Source organism: Phasianus colchicus, chromosome 4, assembly GCF_987193195.1.
Source record: "Phasianus colchicus chromosome 4, bPhaCol1.hap1.1, whole genome shotgun sequence".
Lineage (NCBI taxonomy): Eukaryota > Metazoa > Chordata > Aves > Galliformes > Phasianidae > Phasianus > Phasianus colchicus.
Genome location: NC_143439.1, coordinates 16,415,479 through 16,438,999, shown reverse-complemented (window position 1 = coordinate 16,438,999; position 23,521 = coordinate 16,415,479). Strand labels below are relative to the sequence as shown.

General features: G+C 41.9%; 1 protein-coding gene across 1 annotated transcript in view; it reads left to right on the top strand.

The window, feature by feature from the left end:
- FRAS1 (Fraser extracellular matrix complex subunit 1) overlaps nt 1–23,521 on the top strand; it is a 164,167-nt gene that overhangs the window by 35,363 nt on the left and 105,283 nt on the right. Inside the window, exons 3-4 of the mRNA XM_031607476.2 lie at nt 18,618–18,725; nt 21,113–21,205. Of these exons, the coding sequence (XP_031463336.2) occupies nt 18,618–18,725; nt 21,113–21,205 (201 nt within the window). The remainder of the gene's footprint in view (nt 1–18,617; nt 18,726–21,112; nt 21,206–23,521) is intronic.

Here is a 23,521-nt window from a genome sequence, read left to right as displayed (position 1 = left end):
GACATTCTTTGTGATCTTTTCTTATCCCATAGCGTGTGTTGGGAACCATGTGCTGATGATTCCTAGCAGGTGGTACAGCCAGAGGAAGTTATCAGAAGTGCTGGCTCCTTTTATTTACTCTGCTTTATGGCCTGGAGAGCCAGCAGGGAGCCTGGGGGCTGTCTGCTGTCCTTTTGCCCCATCCCTTCTTTTTGCTGGAATGATGCTTTAGATCTAGATGTGTTCACTTCAGCATGGCAACATAAGCAATAATCCATCCTTTCCTGGCACTCTGACATTTTTTTCATTATGCTTGGAGATAAAGCCTGTAAATGTAACTCTAACAATGCATGAGTGATGGCTACAGAAGTTATACGGGAGTGACTCGTCCTCTTTCTAGATAGGAGACACACTGTCTTATAAAACTCTTTCACCACAGTGCATATTGGTGGGTGGGAAGGGGTGGGGAGGATGTGATAGGACTTGCGTACGTAGATATTTTTTCATTTTGGTATACTGTGCCTGCGGAGCTGGGAGTGGTACCCAGATTAATCACACAGTTAAGAGTTATTTGAGTCTTTGTATCTGGCTGCTTTCATACCAGGTATACTCTGAGCTGAACTCTGAAATTTTGTATCTCTTTGTTCCTCTTGAGGAGATCCCTGACAGTTGATAGTGGGATAATGAACAAGTTTTTATCCTGTGTTCAAGGCACAGTGTGACTTGACTGTCTCCTTGTCTCAACGTGGTGGGGGCTGGCATGTGACAGGGAGGGAGCACAGAGCACTTGGCTTTTCCCTTCTGCACCCTGCTTGTGCAGAGAGAGCCCTGGCTCCCATCGGGCATCTTTCTTCATCTGAAAGAAGTGGTGGTGCACACAGGCATCCTTCCTCAGTGACATGCTGTGCTTTTTAGGCTTCAAAAATACTGATATTACTTTGAAGGTGAGAGGGAAACGGAAGAATTTTTAGTGTACAGGTTTGCTTTCAGTAATCCTTTGTGTTTTGATGTGTTTGTTCTCGATTTCAAGCTGCCTGGTGCATGTTTGCTGAGGCAGTATTTTAGATGGCTGCACTCAGGCTTCACAGATGCAATTTCCACTTGTTTGTCCTGGAAGGTGATAATGCAGCCACTTTCCACTCATCTGTCACTACACGACCTCCATTCAATATTTAAGTCTTTGTGCAGAGCAGGTTGTGTATTCCTGCAGATACGACATTCATAATTGAAAGTGGAGAGTCAACTCTGCCAGATTGGTATGGTATAGCCTTCTTACCATTGCTACCAAACCATGCCTCTGATTGCAGCTTGTTCCAAACTTGCATGCAGCCACAGAAACTTAATATAAACCCAACTCCAGGATATTACATGGAGAGCTATGTTTTTTGTACTTTTTTTAATGTTTTGGCTTGCCAGGGGTGATCGCTTGAATTCCAGCAAATAAATAATAGAAAGAACAACATGTACCATGTACAGAAATGTTCATATTCAGTAATTGATGAGGGTTACATTTTTTATAGTAGCTTCTTCAGACTCTCAGCTTGCAGAATAAACTCATAAACCTATACTCCAGCTCACAGAACCCAAAAGTAAGATGAACAGCAGGACTTTTAAACACCTGTTGCATGAATTTAAAGCACAATATTTACTGCAGGATAGAAGAGAGCACTGGAATGCTTGATGTTACCCAGCTACTGAAGAACAGGCCGGTCTGTGATTTCACTCCTGTGATCCACGTTACTTTTTTTTTTTTCTTTTCAAGGTAAAGCTAACTAAAGTTTCAGGAAAGGACATGGCCTGTGGAGGTCAGAATCAGATGATGAATGCAGCTGTTTGGAAAATCCATCATGCCATATGCAAAGACCTCTTTGAAAGTCTTGCAGCACAGTAGAGTGAAGGAGCAGTGCTGGGGAGGATAGCTTGCCTTCTTCCTTGTCTCTGATATTTGCAGTAAAATAGAGTTATTACTCTTGAGCTAACCCTATCATCATTAATATTGTGTGGCTTCCTCCCCGGAGTTGTGTCATCTATTCTGCTCACAGCACCATGGACTCAAACAGTGTTGCAGTCGCACATGCCCTGCATTGTCTCTGCAGCTCTTCACCTGTGTTAATTACAGTCCTTGGCATGTGCTTCCAGGTGTCTCATGGTAATAGATTGTTGATTATATGTTGCCTTCCTTCCAGGATTCCTTGCATTCTCAACTGTAATTTGTTATTTTGTCTTTACAGTGCACCTTATTGAAACACAGAATATGTTTTGTTTTAACAGTGTTCAGTTCATTGGACTTGTGTTTTCAGGTTCAAATCAACACTTACGTGTGTGCTGGGGCTTTGTTTCTCCCCTTCCAGGCTGCCTGGTAGCCATGGGGAAATACTCTACGAGAAAGAATGTTTGTTCAGTAGTCTTGCATCTCCCAGTTCTGCTTAATTTATTTACTGGGGAAAAGAAGTAGGAGAAGGAAAAGTATAACAGAATAACTTTCTAACATATTAACCCTTTTATTGAAAGGTTGTACTTTATGTATGTGTCATTGTTTGATAAGCGTGAGAAATAAACTGTAGACAGACTCTTGAAGGCCCTGATGGTTGGAACTTCCATCACTAAGGCCACTGGGAGAAGTGGATGCACTGGAGTAAGGCTTGTGATTCAAACTGTTGAAAGGACTTATCAGGTCTCATGGCTCTGGGAATATTCTTTTGTGCCTCACTGCAGTGCTTGTAGATACCGATCTTGTGCAGCAAAGGTTTTTCTTTAGAGGTCTTCTCTCTTATAACTGAGTTTACCAATGCAGTCAGATTGGTCACGTTCAGACCTTTTGTGGGATTATCATAGCTGATAACATCAGCTGCTTTTATGACACAGCAGGCAAGAGGGAAGTGAGGAAGTGAGGGTGTGAAACAATCCCTCAAGAAATAGTTTTGTGGATGGGAAGCTCGCCTCCCTCCCATGGTCGTTCAGACTGGCTAGAACAACAAATGAAACCAGTGAGTTTTTCAAGGTGCATCGTTCAGGGAGTTTTTAAGAGCTCCCAGAAAATAATGTCCCCACAAATTACAAAGGAGTAGTGCCACATTCACCTTCCCCCTCCCATCACTCAGCTCTGGATGAAAGTCATTGCTGAAGGAAGTCTTTGAAGCAGACCGCGTGCTGGGATTGCAAAATGAGATCAGCATTCTGCTGGCTATAGGTGCCTTCTACTTCCCTTGGGATCACCTGGTGCTATTTGCTGTACCTGAGTTGGGCTGACCTCTGGCTTTACTTCCTTCTCCATGTTTCATTTGCAGATGGTGACGTTGCAGGATTAAGCCTTCCTAAAAATTTAGCATTTCCCCAACTGTGTGGCATATGGCCAGCCAAACCACTTTCCCTGTTTGGTGAGGACAGGTTTGGCCTCCAAACAGTGGCTTAACAGCGTGCTTGGTATTGGATAAGGTGTACCCTGTCATAGTGGTATTGCTTGGCTGCTCTGCACAAATTGAGTTAGCAAAAACTTGGATCTGAGAGAAACTTGCCTATGCTTGAAAGAGAGAGGCAAAATAATTGAAAATATATTTTTAAAGTGCATCAGGATGATAATTCCAGATTTCTTATTCTGAGTATCTGAGTAATGGCAAGGGGAACAAAATGCTGAGGCAATTATCTCTGCAGCAAGCAAATAAGTCTAGTTTTTGTTGAGACTCTTGAAATGGTGTTACCTGTGCACGCACTTGGAAGAGACAGAAGGGAAACATCTTCCACCAGAACCTTTTCTCAGCTTATCGGTTTTTTTTGGTTGTGTGTGTTTACCTGCAGGATCCTATCTTTCCCTGCATTGACAGTGAGTGTGGTTGCTGTTCTTCTCTGTGACTCTGTCACAGCCCACAGTTGGCTGTGGTAGAGTTGCATAGTAGATATAGTGTCCTGCTTTCCTTATTTGTTGCAGTTCCAGGCTGTGTTTCACTCAGGAAGCAGGTTGGTAAAAGGGGAATGGAATGGGAAATGCATTCTCCATGTTGTGCTTGTCATTCTCAGCCCATCTGATTGAAAGTTCTTTAAAGAGGTTTTCTTGTGCCACTCTTCCTAAATCTCTTCGTTCTTCAGAAAAGCTGTGCATCTTTCAGGGCATATCAATCTTTCTCAAAGTAGATGCAGATGAAGGAAAAGTAGAAACCCTTTCAAGATCGTTCAGGAAGTTAAAAACATCGTGGAGATGTTTCCAAAACTCTGTAAAAGCTACCTGAGCAAAAACTTGAAAAATCAAGTTACCTTTTTTGAGGGAAAAAAATTAATTAAAAATCATTGAACTCTATAACAGTTAATCTGTTTCATATCTTCTTTAAGAACATTACAAGAAAAAAAAAAGGAAAAAGAATAAAATTGCAAAGAAGAGTTATACCATATCATGGTGTTGTTATTAAATTCGTAATGAGGCAGCAATTATTCCTAGCCAAGCGTGAAGCAGCATGACAAGAATTAGCTCACACCCTGTCAGTGAGCAATCTCCAGACTGGCAAATATCCATGGCAGCACTGAGAGGGATGTGATGAAAGCTCTCTGTGAGTCTCTCGTCTCTGAATGCATCTGGACATTGAAGCCTGGGGCTTTATACATCCAAGAGATGTGCTTGGAAAAAAACACATTAGCAAGCATTCATTTAAGCTTATTAAGGAAACAGAATTAAAATAGTTCTAGCAGAAGTTTAACAAAAGCAAATTTTCAGGTGTTATTTTCAGTAATATTCAGCCCATTCTAGCGTGCCTGAGGATGAAGGGGGAGATGCATTTTATTTCTCAGCCTGATCTTAAGGGATGCAAATGTTTTGCCTCTGCTAAATCTTTCATAGAGAGCTCCTGTAGATTGAGTGCTACAGTGGAGAAATGAAATGGTGTGATGTAAAACTGTCCTTCCTCTAAACTGTGAGCATCAAAGAGATTTAAGGACCACCCAGTCTGTTTTCAGGAGGGTCTAAATAAGTGCTTATGCTTGCTCTTTCTTACCCTGACTGCTCTTGCTGCCATTATGGACTTGCCATATAAATTATTCCTCATTTTTTTACCACAGATTTATTCTGAGCAAGATGTTAAGTACTGAGAAGAGAGTGAGAGGAAAAAAAAAAAAGTAACGTGAATGAGCTTTAGAGGTCATGTTAATCTTTGTCCCTTAGCTTACTTCTATTCTGGACAATCAAGTTTTGTAAAACTGGCTTTTCAATAGAAGAAAAACTGTAGTAGAGAGAGCAAATTGGGGTGCTAAGTATGGATTGCATTTATTTTTAGAGCAACCCCTGACATGTCTGGTGTTAATATTGCAAGAGCAGTTCATGGATTCACAGTGTACGCATTCCTATGCATCAAAAAAGTAAATACACTTTAGATAGGATTACAGCGCTTGAACTTTAAATAAACATATATATTTTTGCCATGACCTTTCATGCAGCGCTTCTGAATAATGAAAGCAAAATGAAGTGTTCCAGCACAAGCCCAAAGGTGGCTGCAATTTACCTCTTTTTGAATGCTGCCACTTACCAATGTATAATATGATTTATTTCTGGCTAACAGCCAGTTGTGCTCATTACCACCACCATGCTTCTCCTGCAGAGACCAACTGTGCCTGTTGTTTTTTTTTTTTTTTTACTTCTGTCTTACCTGACTCACAGGCTGGAGTTAAATGTCTTTTATGACTGTTTTTTGTCTCAACCTCCCTGAAAAGCAATGACTTGTGGTTCAGGTGACTGCCCTCTTTAGCCCTGAAGTTATTTCTTCCTGCTATCAAAGCCGTTCTCCTATAGACATTCTCAAGTGCTTTGAATCTGTGCTCCTCCTCTTCAATCCTTGTTTTTTCTGGTGTGAACTCCCTGGTGCCAGCATGAAGATCATGTCTGGCAGGGTCTTGGTGGTGCTTCTTGTATTGTGAATCAGACTCCCTTTATTTTTGGGAAAATCCTGATGGAAGGCACTTTTGGCATTGTAATAAGGCTTATGGGTTTGTTCCAAAGAAAAATGATATTTGGCTTGGATACTTGGATGCAGATGAGTTCATAACTGTAATAAAGAACAATACTTGGTTTGCCATTAGTTCATTAAGAAAACCTCCTATTAACAGAGATGTTTGTGGAGGAAATGACAACAAAACAACAGGGTAACCTTATACTGGTGGAATTTCTTTAGTAGAGCAAGAGATAATTGACTGTACTCTTCAGCTTGTTTTGCTTGGGATACAGTTTACTATTACAGCAAAAAAGGATTATTTTCCCAGCACACGTGACCTGGTGAACAGTAGGGACCATATTGCTTAACTCCGCAGTTTCTTCTCTCCTTTATCCCGCACTGTAAGAGGTCCTCTTACTCTTCATCTGTCCTGACAGTCATTCACAGCCTCAGAGCCAAAGAAGAGTTTTGGAAACAGTTTGACCTGAAATTACAGGCACACGTAATTTTCATTTATGTGGCATTTGTGTGGAAGAGCAGCTTGTTTCATAGTGACATGCAGAGATGGAGGAATGAGGACAGGGAAATCTCTCTTTGTCTCTCCCTTCTTTTTCAGTGATAATTGTACAGTGAGTTACAATCTCAATTTACAATATCCTTTTTTTCTTCAATCAGTCAGTTCTGGCAAATGTCAAGGTGAAGTCGTTGCGTGTTATGTTTTCTTTTCACACTTTCCAGATGGTTGAGTGTGCTGATAATGCTGATGGTGACTGGAGAGAGATTATCAAACAGTAATAACAAAAAAATGTACTGCTGGAAAGTTTCTGTTCTTCAGATGTGCATGGAGAGCATTGACAGCAACCTGTCATAAGATGGTACCCCTATGAGTCCTAGTTTTTCCTTCCAGAACGTGTTTCCTTTCCACTTAATAGAGGAAGTAGTATCACTGTAGGATCTTAGGCTGATCGTTTGGGAAAACTGTATTTCTCCATTTGCCTGAGCCTCATACTCTGTTGTTCTGTCAGGCAAATGCCATATCTGCCTCTGCAGCCTTTGCCTGATGCTGTGCTTTGGCACAGATACAGTTGTTGAGCTGACTGCTTGACTGAAATTCCTCTTTTTGCTTGACACAGGAAAGTGCAAGTATGAGGCTTCTCTCTGTTGCTGTTAACTAGCAGCTTGAGGCCTTTAGGAGCTGGAGTTTGAATCTGGGCAGTCATATTTAATGGGTTGAGTTGTCTTTTGTAGTTATGAATCCAGTCAGAGGTTTTTATTGCATCAAAGGTGAGTCCTTCAGGGTAGTTCCTCTCCCATGAGGCAGACAGGAAGAAAAACCTGCTGGTGTTAACTAGTGAGCATGGGACAGTGAGATGGAGGAATGGTAAACATGACTGCAGAAAGTTTGGGATAAAATAGGCAAAAGATGGATGCTATGAAGCATTTAAAAACAGTGGGTTTTAATATATCTTGGCTATCAGAAAAGGTCACAGAGGCTTCTTTTCTTACAAGAAGCACACAAATGCTTAAGTCATCGTTACCTTTTCTAGGATATTTTAAGCCTAATGTTGTTTTCAAGCCTGTAGCTTCTGTGTGCCAACATCAATTAATTTAACCATTCGTAAGTTTAGGCAACATGGAGCCTATGTATTCAAGTAAAATACTGAGCTGTTACCTACCTTCTGCTTCCATTAATTTCACTTAGTCTAGTCATGAAATGACCACCTTATTAAATCGTGACAGCTACCAGTGAACCAGAGGCTCTTGAAACAATGTCAGAAGACATGAGGACTGCCTAAGAAATCTCCTTTTCTATAGGCCTTTCCTAATCATTTTTGCACAGTAATGAAGCCTTTGTCCATGGAGATTAATGACTCTGTAGGACTTTTGCAGAGGTCCTCTGCTCCCTCTGATGGAAAGAGAACTGGTTTATTAATCTGTTGCATGGGGAGCTCAGATTAAAGATAAGAACATAAAGGGTTGTATTTTCTGGGAACTGTATGAGAGATCACTGTGCTTGGATCCATGGTAACAATGGTAGGATTCAAGCACATTTTTCCTTGCTTTGCACTTTCAAAGGATACTTTGAAATGTCCAATATTTTCAATTCCAAGCTGAATATCCAGCTTGAAATTGGAAATATCTATATATTTGCTAAAGCAGCTTGCAGAATTGCCCTAGAGTGTACTGATGCCTTCAAGAAGTGAAAATAGAGCCATGTTTCACCCAGTGTAGCACTTCAGAGTGGCTATTGCAAATGACTTTTACCGAAGGAGCTTTTCTTTCTCTGCTGAATCAGCTGACTGAGCTGCAATGATTTTCATACCTTGATATTTTTCCTTTTATTAGGAGTGGAATAAAAGGCTTATCTTGTCTTGTTCATGTTGCCTTGCTTAGATACAGTTAACATTGAAGCACTTGGCCCCATGTTGCCTGCCTTTCAGAATCATGGCAGGATGAATTTGAAATTATGCATCCTACTGGCAATATTCCTTCATCATTTGACCTATCTGTGTTGGGACTACAAAGTCCTCCCTTAGAAAACATTAAAAAGTGCTCAAAAGGCCAGCAGTGTTTCCTAGAAAGCAGAGTAAGACTGCTTTGTAGGGAATCTCTGGTAATAAATGCACTAGATCAAATTGGTTTAATGGCCAATTTAAAATCTGTGATTTTTTTTTTTTTCAAGCTGTGGTTCTGTGTACAATAGTGACAGTGATTGCCTGCGCTTCTGCTGCCTTTAGTGCTTGATGGCTGCTAAAGTGCTGGCAGCTTTTACTTATTCAGTTCTCAAATGAGCGGCAGCATTTCCAGGAAACAGAATAAAACCTCCCTGCTGCTCCTGGACAGGTAAACCTGCACTTCGCATTGAGATGCACCTGCACACTGTGTGTACACTGTCACACACCAGAGATTGACTCCTGCTGCTCCAGAGATCGTGGCCATAATATCATCATAAATGCTATAATTAAAGCTACGATCAAGTTGAGGTTAAATCCGTCTCTTACCTCCTTTCTTTCCAAAAGCTGTTCAATCAATCTTTATGGATTTGATATTTATTCAGAAGTCATTTGGGAGAGGATGTTTGCAATTTATCAGAAATATTGAGTAAAGGGGGGGGAAAAAGCACTTTTTTTTTTTTTTTTTTTGATACTAAGGAGAGTTGCTGGTGTGTGTGATCTATCAAACTTAACATATAATTGGGCATGGAAAAGATCTGCAGCAAAAGGAGCTAGATGGAAGAATCTTTCCATGTTCACTGTAGCTAAGACCTATGCCCAAAGGCTTTGTTCACAGCCTGATGGCATCAGTGATGGCGGACATGGATCAGTAGCGCTGCCATTTCCTGGCTGGCTCAGATAAGAAACCACTGCATTTTTCCAAGCCTTCAGACTGAGGCAAATGATGCCAGTGCTGAAGAAGGGGCAAGAAAGACTGGCCTCAGGGCCAGAAAGACTGCCAGACAGACACAGGATGGAAAGTGCAGTGCAAGCACAACAGAGAGAAGAATCTTGCCTCAGGTCTTGGTAGTCATCTGCAGAAATGGGAGAGCAGCAAGTCCTCTGAGTTTTCCTTTTTATTCCCTTTTCTTGGTCCCTCCCTGCCCTAAGCTGTTCTCAGCTGCCATCCTGAGAAATGCAGGGACCTGGTCTGTTATCCTACTGTTTATTTGCCTGACCTCTGTTTTTGCCCCTTTCAGAGCAGCACAGTCCTGGCTTTGCTTCTCCGCAAGGGAGATGCTTTTCTCGCTCCACATGTGGTTAAGTGCTAAAACCTTGCTGTAAAATGTCAGTGCTTAAAGCTTCCGTGAGTTCAAGGAGTGGACAAATTCACAGAGGAGATGGCCTTGAAAATTATTAAATGCAGAAACACGACTTCTGGCTTAGTAAGTCTCTGAACTGTAAACTGCATGGAGGGTATTTCTGGAAGAAACACCGTTGTCCATATTTGTATTCTCACCTGACTTTGGGTGTTGTCAAAGGCAAGATGAATCTTCGTTCTCTGTGAATGCAGTGGTATTAAGATTGCAAGCTCTTTGCTTCTCAGAACTGGTTTTACTTCTTGTTGCTCACTGTGTCCTCTTACAGAGGTGCCCAGTGTGTGAAGAAGGCTTGCAAGGAAGCTGCAAGCTGTTCTGGGCAAGTCTTTCCTTATCCTGCCTGATTGTTGGTGCTCTAGAAAATGTTTTAAAAGAAATCAAGTTGAGGAGTAATGGATCTGTGCAAAAACGACTTTCTGTAAGCATTCCTGCCCTTCCCTTCTTAACTTCTGTAATTCTATATGGGGCAGGGTGTGTTGTCTGTGGTTAGGTCTGAACCTTGGGCTGCTTTGCTCTGGCAGTGCTCAGGGGCTTTGTGTGGGGGGTTTGTATTGGTGCAAAACCGTAAAACAACTCCATGTTACCAGATACCATTATTTTTTTGGAATGTTTGATTAGATAAGAGGTGCCCTATTACTGAAGGCTTGAAAATAAGAAATAATTTATGATTTCAGTTCAAAAAAATGAAAAGAAAACCCTCTTGCTTTGCCTCTGGATAAAAGCTTCAAAATGGAGCCAACTTTGTACCCTCTAGTGAACCTTGGCAAGTCAGGACTTTAAAGCCAAGCTTTTGGTTTGAGCGATGTTAAAAATGGTGGGATTTAATCTGGTTTTGTTTTTTTTTCTCTTTCAAAAATCTCTACTGAATGCAAATGACAGTTTGTTCAAGAGGGAGAGGGAACTTGGCAATACGAAAGGACATCAGAGTCCTCTCTGTGCTCTCTCTGGGATAGTGCTTTCAGTGCATCTCTTAGTCTGTGTGCAGTGTTTTGTTCCTGGCAGGTCTGGGAAGTTGTGCTCCCAGCCAAGAAAATTGAACACAGTGCAGTGTGCTGGGCTGCTGCGCTGTCAGCTGGCTTAGTACTGAGTACTGCATCTCTTCAGGTGCTTCTCTCTTGGCACACTGCTTTTGCTGCTTCATCAGGAAACCCATGTTCCTCTGCACAGCTTAAAAAAAAAAAAAAAAAAGAGGAAAAATAAAAGAAAAAATGCTCATGACCCCAAGTTACACAAGGGATTGTTTTCCATGGCAAAAGAGAAACTCAGAGCTTTTTTTCTGCTCTGCTTCTTCTGTTACTGATTTTATGGTGGGGTTAAAAGGTCCTGGTTTTATGAGATAACCAAAGACACATTAAAATTACTGCTTCCAGAAAAGAGATGAAATAAAAATATGATGGCCAGAAGTGTAAAGCCCTTGTATGTGCTTGGATTTGGGATGTATGTGCAGAAAGGGATGTGTGTGAGCAAATGACACATGATTTTCCAAATAAATACCCATTGTTTATTGGTGCTAGTGTTGAACACTTGCTTAATGTGGTGTGTGTGACGTTTTCAGCTGGATGTCAGATATCTGCATACCTAAATGTAAAAAGAATTAAAAGCAGAATTGGGGCAGAAAACCCATGAATAGCAAGATGCAAAATTGGAACAGATCTGTTCACTTAAATTTGTTTTGAAAAAATACATTTGAAATTCTGACAGTCACTAAGAATTTTTTTTTAAGTCATTTACATTATTGTAAAAAAGCAAGCAGCATGTATTTACAACCACTTCTGTTGTTGTTTATTTTAAGTCGATTTGCTGAACTTCTGGATTATTTTTTCAATAAAGTAGGAATGTAGTGCTAAATCAAGTTCTGGTAATAGGTGCCTTCTGTTCACGGGTCAAGGAAATAATTAATTTCAGTTTATTTAACAGTTCATCCTTTTTCCTTTAAATCTAAAAAGCAAAGGTTAAAAGTACAGGGAGAAAACCCTGTTTCAGCATTAAAATTTGGGCTGAGATCATCAAGTTCTAAAAATGTTCTGTGTTGTATCCAAGGTGCTTTTAATTCACTGTTTTTAAATGCAAAATATTCTCTCTTTTTTTTTTTTTTACATACTCATTACAGAGGAAATTGTTTAACTAATAGAGAGTACTCAGAGATGGTGCTGCTGCTAGATTTTCGTTTTAGAAGTACTGCTAGGAGTCGATGACAGTAGGTGAGGAATGTGTACAAATAGGAATAAAATGTGGCAAACTACAGTCACTGAAGGGGCTGTCAGTAAAGTGGGAGATTTTTTCCAACCAGGAAAATAACAGGCAGCATTTAGTGTCAAGGATATGCCTGAGCACAGATGAATGTACTTGAGTGGTTAGCAACCAAAACACATTAACCTTTATATACGAACAGTGCTCCAGAAAAATAATTGTCTTGTTGGTCTAAACAAAGGTTTCCGTGTGCTGATTTAAATAATGATTAGAGCTGATGAATTACAAAATCTGTTTTATTTCCTCTATCCTTGTTTGGTCACAGAGAATTCCACTGCTTTGAGCCGTAAGTGACTGCTTTTGTGTCAGCGTGAAAGGCTGATGAAGCTTGCAGCAGCACCCCGATGACTGAAGAAACCAGCTTCACAGTCCTCCGTGCTCTGCAGCCCCTTAGGGCTGTGGGGAAGTTTTGTTTGCAGACTCTTGTTTTTTAAAAGGCTTGGACGACTGGTAAAAGACATAACACTGAACTAGAAGTTGTAGAAAGCATCTGAGTAATGAACCATATTTGAAAATAGCACCTTGGTTTAATGCATAACTTTTTAACTCCCTGATTGGAAGAGGGGAAATGTTAGTTCTGAATTCCCAACAAAGCAACGGTGCTTACGCTGCTGTGTTGCCAATCCTGCTGCATGCTCAGCCGTCACTGCTCTGTTCTCTCCTAGGAGTGTGGGCATGCACACGTTTCTGTTGAGCTCAACTGCATTTCCCTTTGGTTTCTGAACCTGAGCCATTCCTCTAGTGTTCTGCCCATGAGCGTGCTGCTGTAAACCCAAGAGACCATTTGCTAGTGGTTGTTACACACAAGTATGTGCCAGATTGGAAAATTCACTTGGCATTGGTAGCAGCTGCCTATTACAGGAGAAAAAAACTGGTTTGTATGTGAATGGGGACCAGAAATCCTTTACATCTGTGAATTCCTTCCATCTCTTCATTGCTCCGCTCACAGATCCATCCTGCAGACCACGAAGTGCTCAGCTTCCCTTACGCCTGGGTTTATTCTGCCAATTGCCCGATATTGTCAGCTAATTGGAGTGGAAATGATGAATGAAAGCGCTATTATTGAGTTGCCAAGTCTCCTCACTTGGCAGCTGGTGGGTGATGCTGGTAATTGTTACCAAAGTGTAATTGCTCCGGGCTCTGCCCAGGGTTTCAACAAAGCAGCCTCATATTGCTGCTGTGGGACACCGGATACCTGCCTTCCTTGCTGGAGAACCACAGGGGAGGTCTGTGCATCCCGGCCTTGCTGGAGCATTGCTGGAGCCTTGCGGCTCTGCAGACCACGAAGGGCTGTGGTGAGGTCCTTCACTCCCCCAAAATGCAGCAACCACTCTTGTGTGTGCCTGAGGACAGAGCAGCCCTGTTGTGAGATGATTGTGTCACATTTTACAACCACCACCACCTAGTTTGCAGCATGATACTAAAAAGTCCAAGCTTGATTCTTGGATATAATTAAAGCTTCAGCAGTAGACTGCTGCTTTCTCTCTGCTTTGTAATTGCAGCGATGCCCCCAAGCAGATGACCCTGCTGTACTTCGTGGGGAATCCAGCATCCTGCAGCATTTTATGGGTTGGCCAAGCATTGCCATGAAACCGTGGGAAGAGGGAGTGAGACAAAGCAGCTGTTGCACGCGCCTTATTTCCACAGTCACTGCACCAGAATAGAGCATGGATTGTCATCCAGTGCTGTGAGAGCTCATGCCAAGCTGCATCTGATCAGGTTGCTGAGGCTGTTTAGATATTAATAGCAAGCTGCAATTAGTTTTGTTTTTTTTTTTTTTCAACTGAGATAGAGAAGGAACAGGTGCAGCTGTATGAATTTAGGAAGACTGCTCAAAAAGGGCACGTCCAAAGAGATTTAGGTCACTCTGTGCTCTGGTTAATGTGGGAGTGTGGCAGCAGCAACCCAGGAGAGCTTCCAGCTGTCCTGAGCTTCCATATCCACTCCTCTGCTCTTTGTCTCTTCAGATGATGCTTTGCTTCAGGCCTTTTGTACTCTAACTGCCAGTTGCTTTTTTGCATTCATCTCTTCTTGGCTTTTGTTTAATGTGCAACTATTATGTTTTCTCTCCTATCTTTTCCTCTACATCAGTATTCTCCAAACCCACAATATGCTGGTGCTGTGCTCCAGTGTCTTGGTTTTTATTTTGCTGTGCCTTGTGTCTAGGTGCCCACAAGCTCTGAATGCCTGGGAGCACACATTGCTTTTCTGGTTCCCGTCCTGCAAACCAAACAAGTGGAACACATCCATCTCCTTTTGCAGCATGGCACTTAAGGTTCAATTGAATTAGGTATCATTTATTCTTCTGATGTAGGGAAATCCAAACCATTAATTAGTTATAATGGTGCTACTTGGTTCGTAAGGAGTGCTTTCCATCTTCAAAGTGCTCTGTGCACAGTATTTCATTATTTATACTGTTAATTATATTAGCACTTGTAAGGAAAAAAACCTCTTAAAGTGTCACTGATAAAAGTGCACTCTTGCCAGATTTCTATCCTGTTGCTTAATTGTTGCAGATAATTTATCCACTGAGATTCAGTGCCTTAGAGAAGATATAGTGTGCATTTACAGTAGTTCTTTAAGCATCTACTGAATAAAGTTTTGCTTTCTGTTATAAATAGTAGCATCTGGGATCTTTCAGGTTTCTTTGTTAGTGCTAGGTGGATGCTAAGGAAGCCTTGCAGTGTGGAGTGCAGGTTGGTGAGATCCTTGTTTTGCAATTGATTGCTTGTTATTTTGATAACTATCAACAGAGTGACTTGGGAGCCTTTCCTTGCTTCTGCATTGCTTTGAGCATGTTACCCTAGCATGAGCTCTCTGAGATCTCAGGGTTAGCTGGAGGCAGAGCATACACAAGCTGCTGGCCTCTGTTTGATTGCCTTAATGAAAGATTCAGGTCTGAAATGGAAAAGAAGAAAAGAGCAATGAAAATACCAGCAGCGATTACACTCTGCATTCTCCAGGTCATAAGAGTTCTACATATGCATTAATCAATCTTTTTATGCTTTTCTGTATTAGTGACTGTTAGCCATATGCCTAGCAATACACATAGGGAGTGTGTTAGAATTAGTTTTAAATATGATCTTGACATAGAACCTGGCAGTACCACAGAAAAGTCCTTGTTGCATTGAACTCCTGCTTCTTTTGTGTATTTTCACTGTCCGTGAAGTACATGTCCTGCCTTTGTGTCTGACCTCAAAGGAATTAAGTGGCTTGCACTTCAAATGGCTTGTAACCAGAGCATTGCATTTTGCTCAATTTACCATGACTATAACATTCAGACATTCAGTAGCATTACAGAGAGTAACCCCTCCTCCTCCCTATAGAGGAATCAGTAAAATTAATTGTTCTCAGGAATCGGATGTTCAAATTTGATTTTAGGTCTGTTGCTCCATAGCCAGGAATCCCGAACAAAAGCTGAGCACTGAGATCTGTGAGCTGCTTGGAAGACTCTCCCACCTGGAAAATCAGGTGGTGGGTTTATGAATTCCCAAAACTACTGCAGTGATGTCTGATACCTAGCAATGAAAGTCACCTGTGGATTGGTTCCAGCTGTGAGCCTTGGAATTCAGCTTGGATTCTCATCCAGGATGGATTTGGAAAAAGCTTGATAAGCCCCCAGGTAGCAGCCAGCCCACTTAGGCCATGGTAGGAAACAGGAGAGGGAGAAGATAGGAGAGAATGTTTGTTTTGTCAGAAACCAGAGTGTTTGGATCTCAGAATGTCAAGGTGGGTTGCCATATGAGTCCTTTGGCCACCAGCCCACCATAGAAATACTACTTATTTAATAAAAGGGAGAAGCCTCTGGGGTGAAGATTTAGGAGAGCCTCACCTGACCCCTTGAAGCAGCAATACATACACGCCTAAAGGATGCACTCAACCAGCCCTTCCCTTTCCTCTCCCTTGCCCAGTGCTCGCCCTTTGGTGGCTTCTGAGGCTGCAGCCTCACCTTGCAGTGAGTGGCCAAACTTAAAATGCAGGCTGCTTCTCAGTGTTGACATCACTTGTGCGCAGATTTTTCTCATCTGCCACCCGCTGTTTTGGAATTCCCCTCCAGCTGGAAATGAACAAGTATGTGAATAGATCAATAGATACATCAAATGGTTTTGATGATTAACTGTCACTTTTTGCCAGTGGAAAGATGTTAGGTGTTCTGTATGTTGCCACAGTATTCGAGTCTTAGGGTGGATCTGAGTATGCTGAAGAGAGCAGAATGGGTTAACAACAGCATGTGTTAGCTAAAGCTTTGCACATCCATAACTTAACCCAAATTTATTCTGTAGTTGTGCAGTAAATCTGTTGGCAGAGGTGGTTTCTAGGTTTCTGCTCTACAGCCACAGCTGTGTGTGTCAGAGGGGTCCCAGCTGCACTACCAGAGCAAAAACTAGCTCCTCTCTGTCCTGTTGGTACCCTGCCCCATGGATCCCTTACTGCCATCTCTTGCCTTAATGAGGTGTTGCCAGCATCATTAACAGAGACTCTTGTTTAGTAGCTAGCCCTAAATGCGTTCTTGCTGGTAAACTGGTGATCATGTTTTCCTTTCTCATTTTACCTATGTGCTGCATCAAGTGACTCAGTGGAGTAAATCACTACTCCATGTAGAGTCTGGCCATCTTTCTGATCAATTTGAAGTGATGGCTTGGATAGCAGCACTCTGTACTATGCAGGAACATCTCTTTCATGGCATAAATGTAGCCTAGTGCATGTATAATGGCTGTCTAATGTAGAAGAGTTTTTCCTATAAGAAACTGATATTCTTCTTTGCGTTTTCTTTAGACTTTTAAAAGAGAAAATTAAATATGGATATAGCAATTGATATATCATTTGTAATACCTCATTGTGTAGCTACTGGTTGCTTTTTTTAAACTGCTGAAAAAGGGAACTTGACTTGGGAGAACTGAGAACTGCAGAGGATCCCAGTGCAGGCAAGAGGAAAGATTTCTGAAACAAAGGCAGTAAATCACTAACCCTGTGCTTTCTCCAGTAGGTATTCAAATAGCAAACTGTTGCTTCTCTGAGTTGTCTTACTAAGTCACTGAGACTCTGTAAGAATAGGCAAATTTAGCCATTAAACTTAATCATGATAAATGAAAGATAGGTTCCTTCCCTCATTTTCCTCTTTCTCCTCATTACAAGATTGAGGGACTCATTTCCATTTGCATTGCCGTGGCATTTTGAGAAAGCCTTTGAGCGATGTTAATGCTAACAACTCACTGCTTATAGCAAGGCACAGCACTCTTAGTGAGAGATCATCCTTTGTGCTCAGACACAAATTGTTTTGTAGTGCTGAATCTCCTTGCCAGACAAATCTGACCCAGCAGCCAATACAGCCCAGCTGCATCCCCCTTTTAGAATACCCACTGCTCCTAGCACTGTGATTATGCTGGCTGAAAGTGAGGAGGATTGCCCAATACCCTGTCTGCCAGCTTACCAACTGAGAGATGCCAAGGTGCAAGCCTTCTGATTCATAGGCTGTCATCTCTTCTGCAGAAGCATCCTAGTGCTATCAAGGAATCTGTTCCTTCTAACCTTGTGCCTTAAGCTCCCCTGCTCTTAAGGCAGTTGTTATTCGCCATGCCTATGTTCATAGGAAGGCAGGAGCCTTGGCTGCTTCTCTGGGATGCTGCTGCTGTTTAGTGTCAGGATGGCTTGAAGTTGGTGTTTGGGGGTAAAGAGGAGTAAAGCTTTGTTTTCCAAGCATCTTGTCAAAAGTAACGTGTCCCAGGTGGCTGTTCAGACCTTGGAGTAACTGTTGGGGGGAAGGCGATATCTGCAAAGTGTCAAAGCGTCTGGACAAGGGCCTGAGATGGCTTATGAAAGTGCTGTAGCAGCGTGGGATCATGACCTCAGTGTGGAAGGAATGGGAAGGGGTCAAGCAGGGGTGGTGAAAACCTTTGCAAATTAGCTGTGGGTGTTCCAGACGGATGCACTGATCAAGTGGTGGTGACAGCTATTTCTAAATCTGCTGGACCGCCTGCTTGGTTAGAGTTCTCTTCTTCCATGTTGGTTTGGATAGATGTGACTTGGTAGAGCCTCTTCATAGCTGGCCATGCATTCAGCGTTTTTGACTAAATCAGTTTAATTGCATCTTGTGCTCTTTAGACCTTTGCTTCCATTTAACAGCCTAATGTAATGTGCTCAATTTAAATCATGGTTTCAACTTGAGTACCCTTCCTTATGCATTTTTTCAGGCTCAAAATTTTAAATATTGTGTTCAAGAGCTGAAAACTGACTTGAAATCAAGGGTTTCAGTAAGGTCCTATGTATTTCCCATCAGTGGGTGCTATGCTGCATGCTCACACAGAGATCTGTCCAGGGATGCGTTAGCCTCAAAGCGAGCTCAGGAGCCTTAACACGAGCTGTGATCATCACAGTAGCTGCAGTTTGGACAACCTGAAGCTTTTGGGAAGTGTTGCAAAAATGCAGTAGACACCTTGAGGTTTATGGAGGTTATTTCCTATCAACTGTCTTACTGTTGGAATTGTTTATTTGCTATATGTTTGAGTTTATTGAATGAGTAGTACCAAAGTTATGACTGATAAGCACATGGGGGGGAATGTTGTTCTTAGAGTCTGTTTTGAATGGTATGAACCATTTGTTGTTTCGTGAAATAATGCACACCTCATACTGTATGGGTCCAATTTTAAACTTTTGTTTGTTTGCAGAATAACACAATTTGGAAGCCAGATTCTTGCCAAGACTGCAGTTGCCAAAGCGATGTTGTCACCTGTGAACCTACTGTCTGCAAATATCCTCATTGTGACTTTGAGAAGGTAAGGCCATCCAAACACCAGCTGATCGCTGGAATTGCCAGCCCTCTTCTGCTTTAAACTCCTGGAATAGTGACTTGTTAAACTGTCATGTGGGTATAAACACAGTGCACAGAAAGGTATAGTGGAGGGCATAGGTCCTCCAGTCCCTGTGGAGGTAAAAACTCTTATTTTATTGGGGGACAAGAAGAGGATGTAACATGAAGTTTTTTCCGGGACAAATGTGCAGAGATTAGGTGCTGCTTATCTCTGTGCAGCACTGTGGCATTCACTGTAGCAAACTTCTGTGTTCAACTGCTTCCATGCAGCTCCCTGAGAATCTGATTCACAGCAGGATTTGGGGTACACAGGAGGGAGCAGTGAATTCATGTTTTCCCTCCCAGGGTGCGTGGGGCTGCCCAGGGTCAGGAACAGTCTTTGTGCTCATTCACTCATCATTGATAAAAGCCTGTGGAAGAAACGCGCAGGCAGAACCCAGTGTGTGAAGCCTCTGGCTGTAGCGTGGTGATGCACCACCTCTGGCTGTTCCTACAGCCAGAAACTTGGTGGTAAAACAGCTTGCAGACTGCTGGTGCTCTCAGGGCAGTCTGGTGCCCAAAGAAGGCTCCTGAACTGAGCTGGGACCTCCTAGCATGAGCCCAGCTTCCAGTCACCTTTCATTTGAAGATGGAGCTGGGTCACTGTCAGGCAGGCAGATGGACGCTTTCCACTCTGGTGAACAGCAACAAAGCAGAGTTTGTCTTTCACTTTCTTGTGCCTTGTGATGATTGTTGAGCTTCATTGTCTCCTGTTTATCTTTCTCTGTCTGAGACTTCATTAATGGTTATATGTAATTAGCCATGGAACTGGTGTTGCATTAGCAGCATCTGGATTACTAGAGTAGAATCCATGAATGACAATGAAAATTAGTGCTTTAAAGAAGCACTGCCAATATGATAATTATATGGCTTTATAAACCAGGTTGAAATATTTTTCAATATGACAGTATTAACTGGGAAGTAATTTCTATCCTTACTGTTTTCCACATTTATCACTGTGTGTTGATTAAAGACTGATGCACTAGGAATTGTTGTGCTAAAGAGAGGAATAAAAAAAAAAAGTGCTGTTATGGTACACCTAATAATGGGTGGACTAGAGAATGTGTTGTTCATTTAAACAAACAAACAAAAAAGGATAAATGAAAAGGTAGTAACTGTAAAGCTCATAATGAAATAGGGTTAGGGTTAGGATAATTTGGGGCATTGCATTTTGGATTATAGCAAAGCAGATGATGACACCCTTCTGAGCAAGAGCCATCCCTGAGAGGTTGGCTGTGTCCTTGGGGAAAGGATGTAGAATGTCTCCCAAGAAACACTTATGCAGTGTTTTGAAGAAGGTGACCTTACTGGTAAAAAATTACTACATTTTTCTTCCTGAACCTTCACTGGTTTTGGTTTTCTGTTTTCTTCCTCTCCAACTGCTGTGCTCACATCAGTAAATTTGTCCTGGCCTTTTATTAGCTGTGGGAGAAAAATCCTGTAATCAGGTGGTGCCAGGGGCCTGCAGATGTGCTGCCATCAGTGACAGGCACCCTTTCACAGTGAAATCTAACGTGCAGCTCTGATGAACATGAAAGCATTGCTTTGGAGAGTCCATGGAGATTTTTCAAAGACAGGAGGCTAAGATCTTTCTCAGTGTTAGCTGATGTTTGTACTGTTTTTCCTTTCATGCAGTGAGTTGCTTCCATCAGCATCATCTATTTCCTTGCTGCTGATCAGGATGCAGCATGCAGTCAGCTTGCTAAGCCCCTAGAATGTGCGAAGCGAAGAGGTAGCGGTGTCACCAGATTGTGCTGTGGTTAGAAGTGCTCAGTAGTTTTCAGTTAATTTTCAGACAGTGTTATTAAAGAGTGCTGATTATTAAACCAGAGACATTCAGGTGATGGATGTGTATTCATTCTGCCAGCCAGCTTGAGCTTCTGGTGTGGCTAAATGTTAGACTGAGGTCCATTCTGTACATGCAGAAAACATGTTATCTGTTGAAAAAATTTTGGCTCTACCACATTCCTCAGATAACAATCAGTGAATAATCCTGTTTGTTGATTTGGATATTTGCTTTCCAGTTATTCTTTATTCTGGTTTGAAAACTATTCCTGCTCAGGATTTACCAATTGCACTGTTAGAAGTGTAAATTCCCTTCCTGTTGTTTTGAAGGTAAAAATGTCAAATACAGCAAAATGAAGTGGTGGTTCTCAGTGAGGAATCTTATGTAGTAACATTATATATTTTACTTAATAATACGTTCTCTCTTCAAACTGAAAGCACTGAGTATAGCCAAACCCGATATCTTTCCCTTCATGTTGAATTTTCCATTTCATGTACACTGCTTGTCGGATTCTTGTATCTTTCCAGGGAGAAGTGCTCCAAATAGCCCCAAACAAATGTTGTCCTGAATGTGCCTCGCAAACTGAAGGATATTGCCAGCATGAAGGACAGATCCATAGCGTGAGTACTCTGTCATGGTCTTCGATGGGGATGATCCATTCCTGTTCTTAGCTCTCTGTTTCATAGCATCGTAGGATGCTTTTCTGACATGAAGAGGAAGGATGGTTTATTGGAGCTGTATTCTGTTACTATCAGATGATATAGTGGGATTTTGGTTTGCAAAGTTTGCAAAAGTTGAGCGTGTCACTGCAGTGCCCTGATATGAATACAGACTAGGAGAAGAACTCATTGAGAGCAGCCCTGTAGAGAGGGGCTTGAGGGGTCTTGGTGGATGAAAAGCTGGACATGAGCCAGCAGTTTGCAGCCTAGAAGGCCAGCAGTATCCTGGGCTGCATGAAAAGAGGGGTGCCTCATTGTGGCCTTCCAGTACTTGGAGAGAGTTTACAAGTGAGAGGATGATTTGACTGTTTACACAATCTGATAGTGACAGGAGATGGGGGAATGGCTTTACATTATAAAAGGAAGGATGTAGGTTAGATGTTACGCAGAAATTTTTTACTCAGAGGGTGATGAGGTGCAGGAACAGAATGCTCAGAGAGGCAGTGGATCCGTCCCTGGAGGCATTCAAGGCCAGATTGGATGGGATCCTGGATAGCCTGACCTAGTGGTTGGCAGCCCTGCCTATGGCAAGGGGGTTGGAGCTAGATGATCTTTGAGGTCCCCTCCAACCTAAGCTATTCTCTGATTCTATGAATATCATGTCCTGCTTGGCTTAAAGGAAGACAGCTTCCTTTCCCACTTACTCATTCACTTTGCTGTTTCTGTGAATGACTGAAACAATATAGTAATGTTAGGAGAAGCAAAACACATTGAACTTGGCTTATTAGCTTCCCTGAAAGAAGACTTTCTATCAGCAGCCATGTATGCAGATAGAGATTGACTGCTGTCATGCAGCTGGGGTTTCATAAGTCTGAATTACTCAAGAATCAGGTTGCAGCATGTGGTTTCACCTAGGGAATCTGGAAGGCCAAAATAGTAGGTATAAATGTCTACAAATAAGAAAAAAAAAAGATTCATGGATGATAGTGAACCACGTTGAACAGTAGGCATGCGAAAGAAAAGTGGCTTAACAGGGAACCCAGGTTGTATGTCTGCTCTCCTACAGACTTTTCTGTTTGACAAGAGGCAGTTCAGGTCCAAATCTTAAGAAATATGCTGCAATTCCTAGCATATATTTAAAACTATATTTTTGAGTATCTGGACCTTGGAGTCCGGATACTTTTGTAACAGTCTTTCAGCATCATGAGGCACAACCAACTTACATTTGTTGCAAGCTGGACTGAGACTGGAGCAGGAGTTCTAGCACATCTATCATTTTCTTTTATTTCTTTGTACCTGTGGTTTGGCTGATGCTACGTTGTATTACTTTGTATTCCTTTTTGCATTGGTTCATTTTCCTGTTCTGTACTCTCGCTGCAGCTTTTTACATTTGGTTGTTTGCGTGTCTGTCTGTCCTTTTGAACGTAAGTCAGGAGAACAAGTATGCCCGCCCATGGGCACTGCAGGCATATCTCTGCATGTGCTGTATGTCACACCCAAGTTCCACTGTGAGGTGAACATCAAAAAAATTTCTCTTGGCAGTACAAAGTCTCCTCCTGATGGTTAGCACAGAGTGGCCTGAAGGAGGAAGTTTTTTCTTTTGTCATTAAGCCAGCATAGTGCTTTAAGAGTTCTTTCTGCATGTATTTAGATAACAATAGTGGCCCTAGTGGTGGCTGCATTGGAGAAAATGTTCCCTGGATCTGACAAGAGCTTTTTTTTCCCTGCCTAATAAGTTACTTCATGTTTTGTAAAAATAAACATTTTCTGTTTGTTGGAGAGCATTGTAACACACCAACATGTTTCTTCTCAGGCTCAGTGTTGCCTCACGTAGCCTTAGGGCTGAGATATTTGTTGCTGCATTAATGAATAGCAAAGCTAATGAGATTTTATTCATAGTGAAGAGCTTAAGTATGTGGCGCACAGGGTGTTCATTGTTGTCAGGTTTGTGTTGGGGCCCCTGTTAAGTATTTTTCTGAAGACAGCATATCCGCCCTCTAGAAACTATAACTATAGAGGAGAGGAGGTATATCCATTAGACTGGGTCTTTGGTAGGGTTTTACTGCAAGATGTGTCTCTGCATGAGGAAGAAAAAACTAAGATGATCTACAGGTTTGCTTCTTCACCATTTTTAACCTATTTTTTGCCTTAGTAGCACAGCCAGAAGTAAGAGCTACAGTGTATAATGCTTGACTGGGCTGACGGAGTAGCAAAGTTAAATACTAGTATGGAGGGCTTGAAAGAGAGAAGATGCATTTATAGATCTCACTGGCAGCT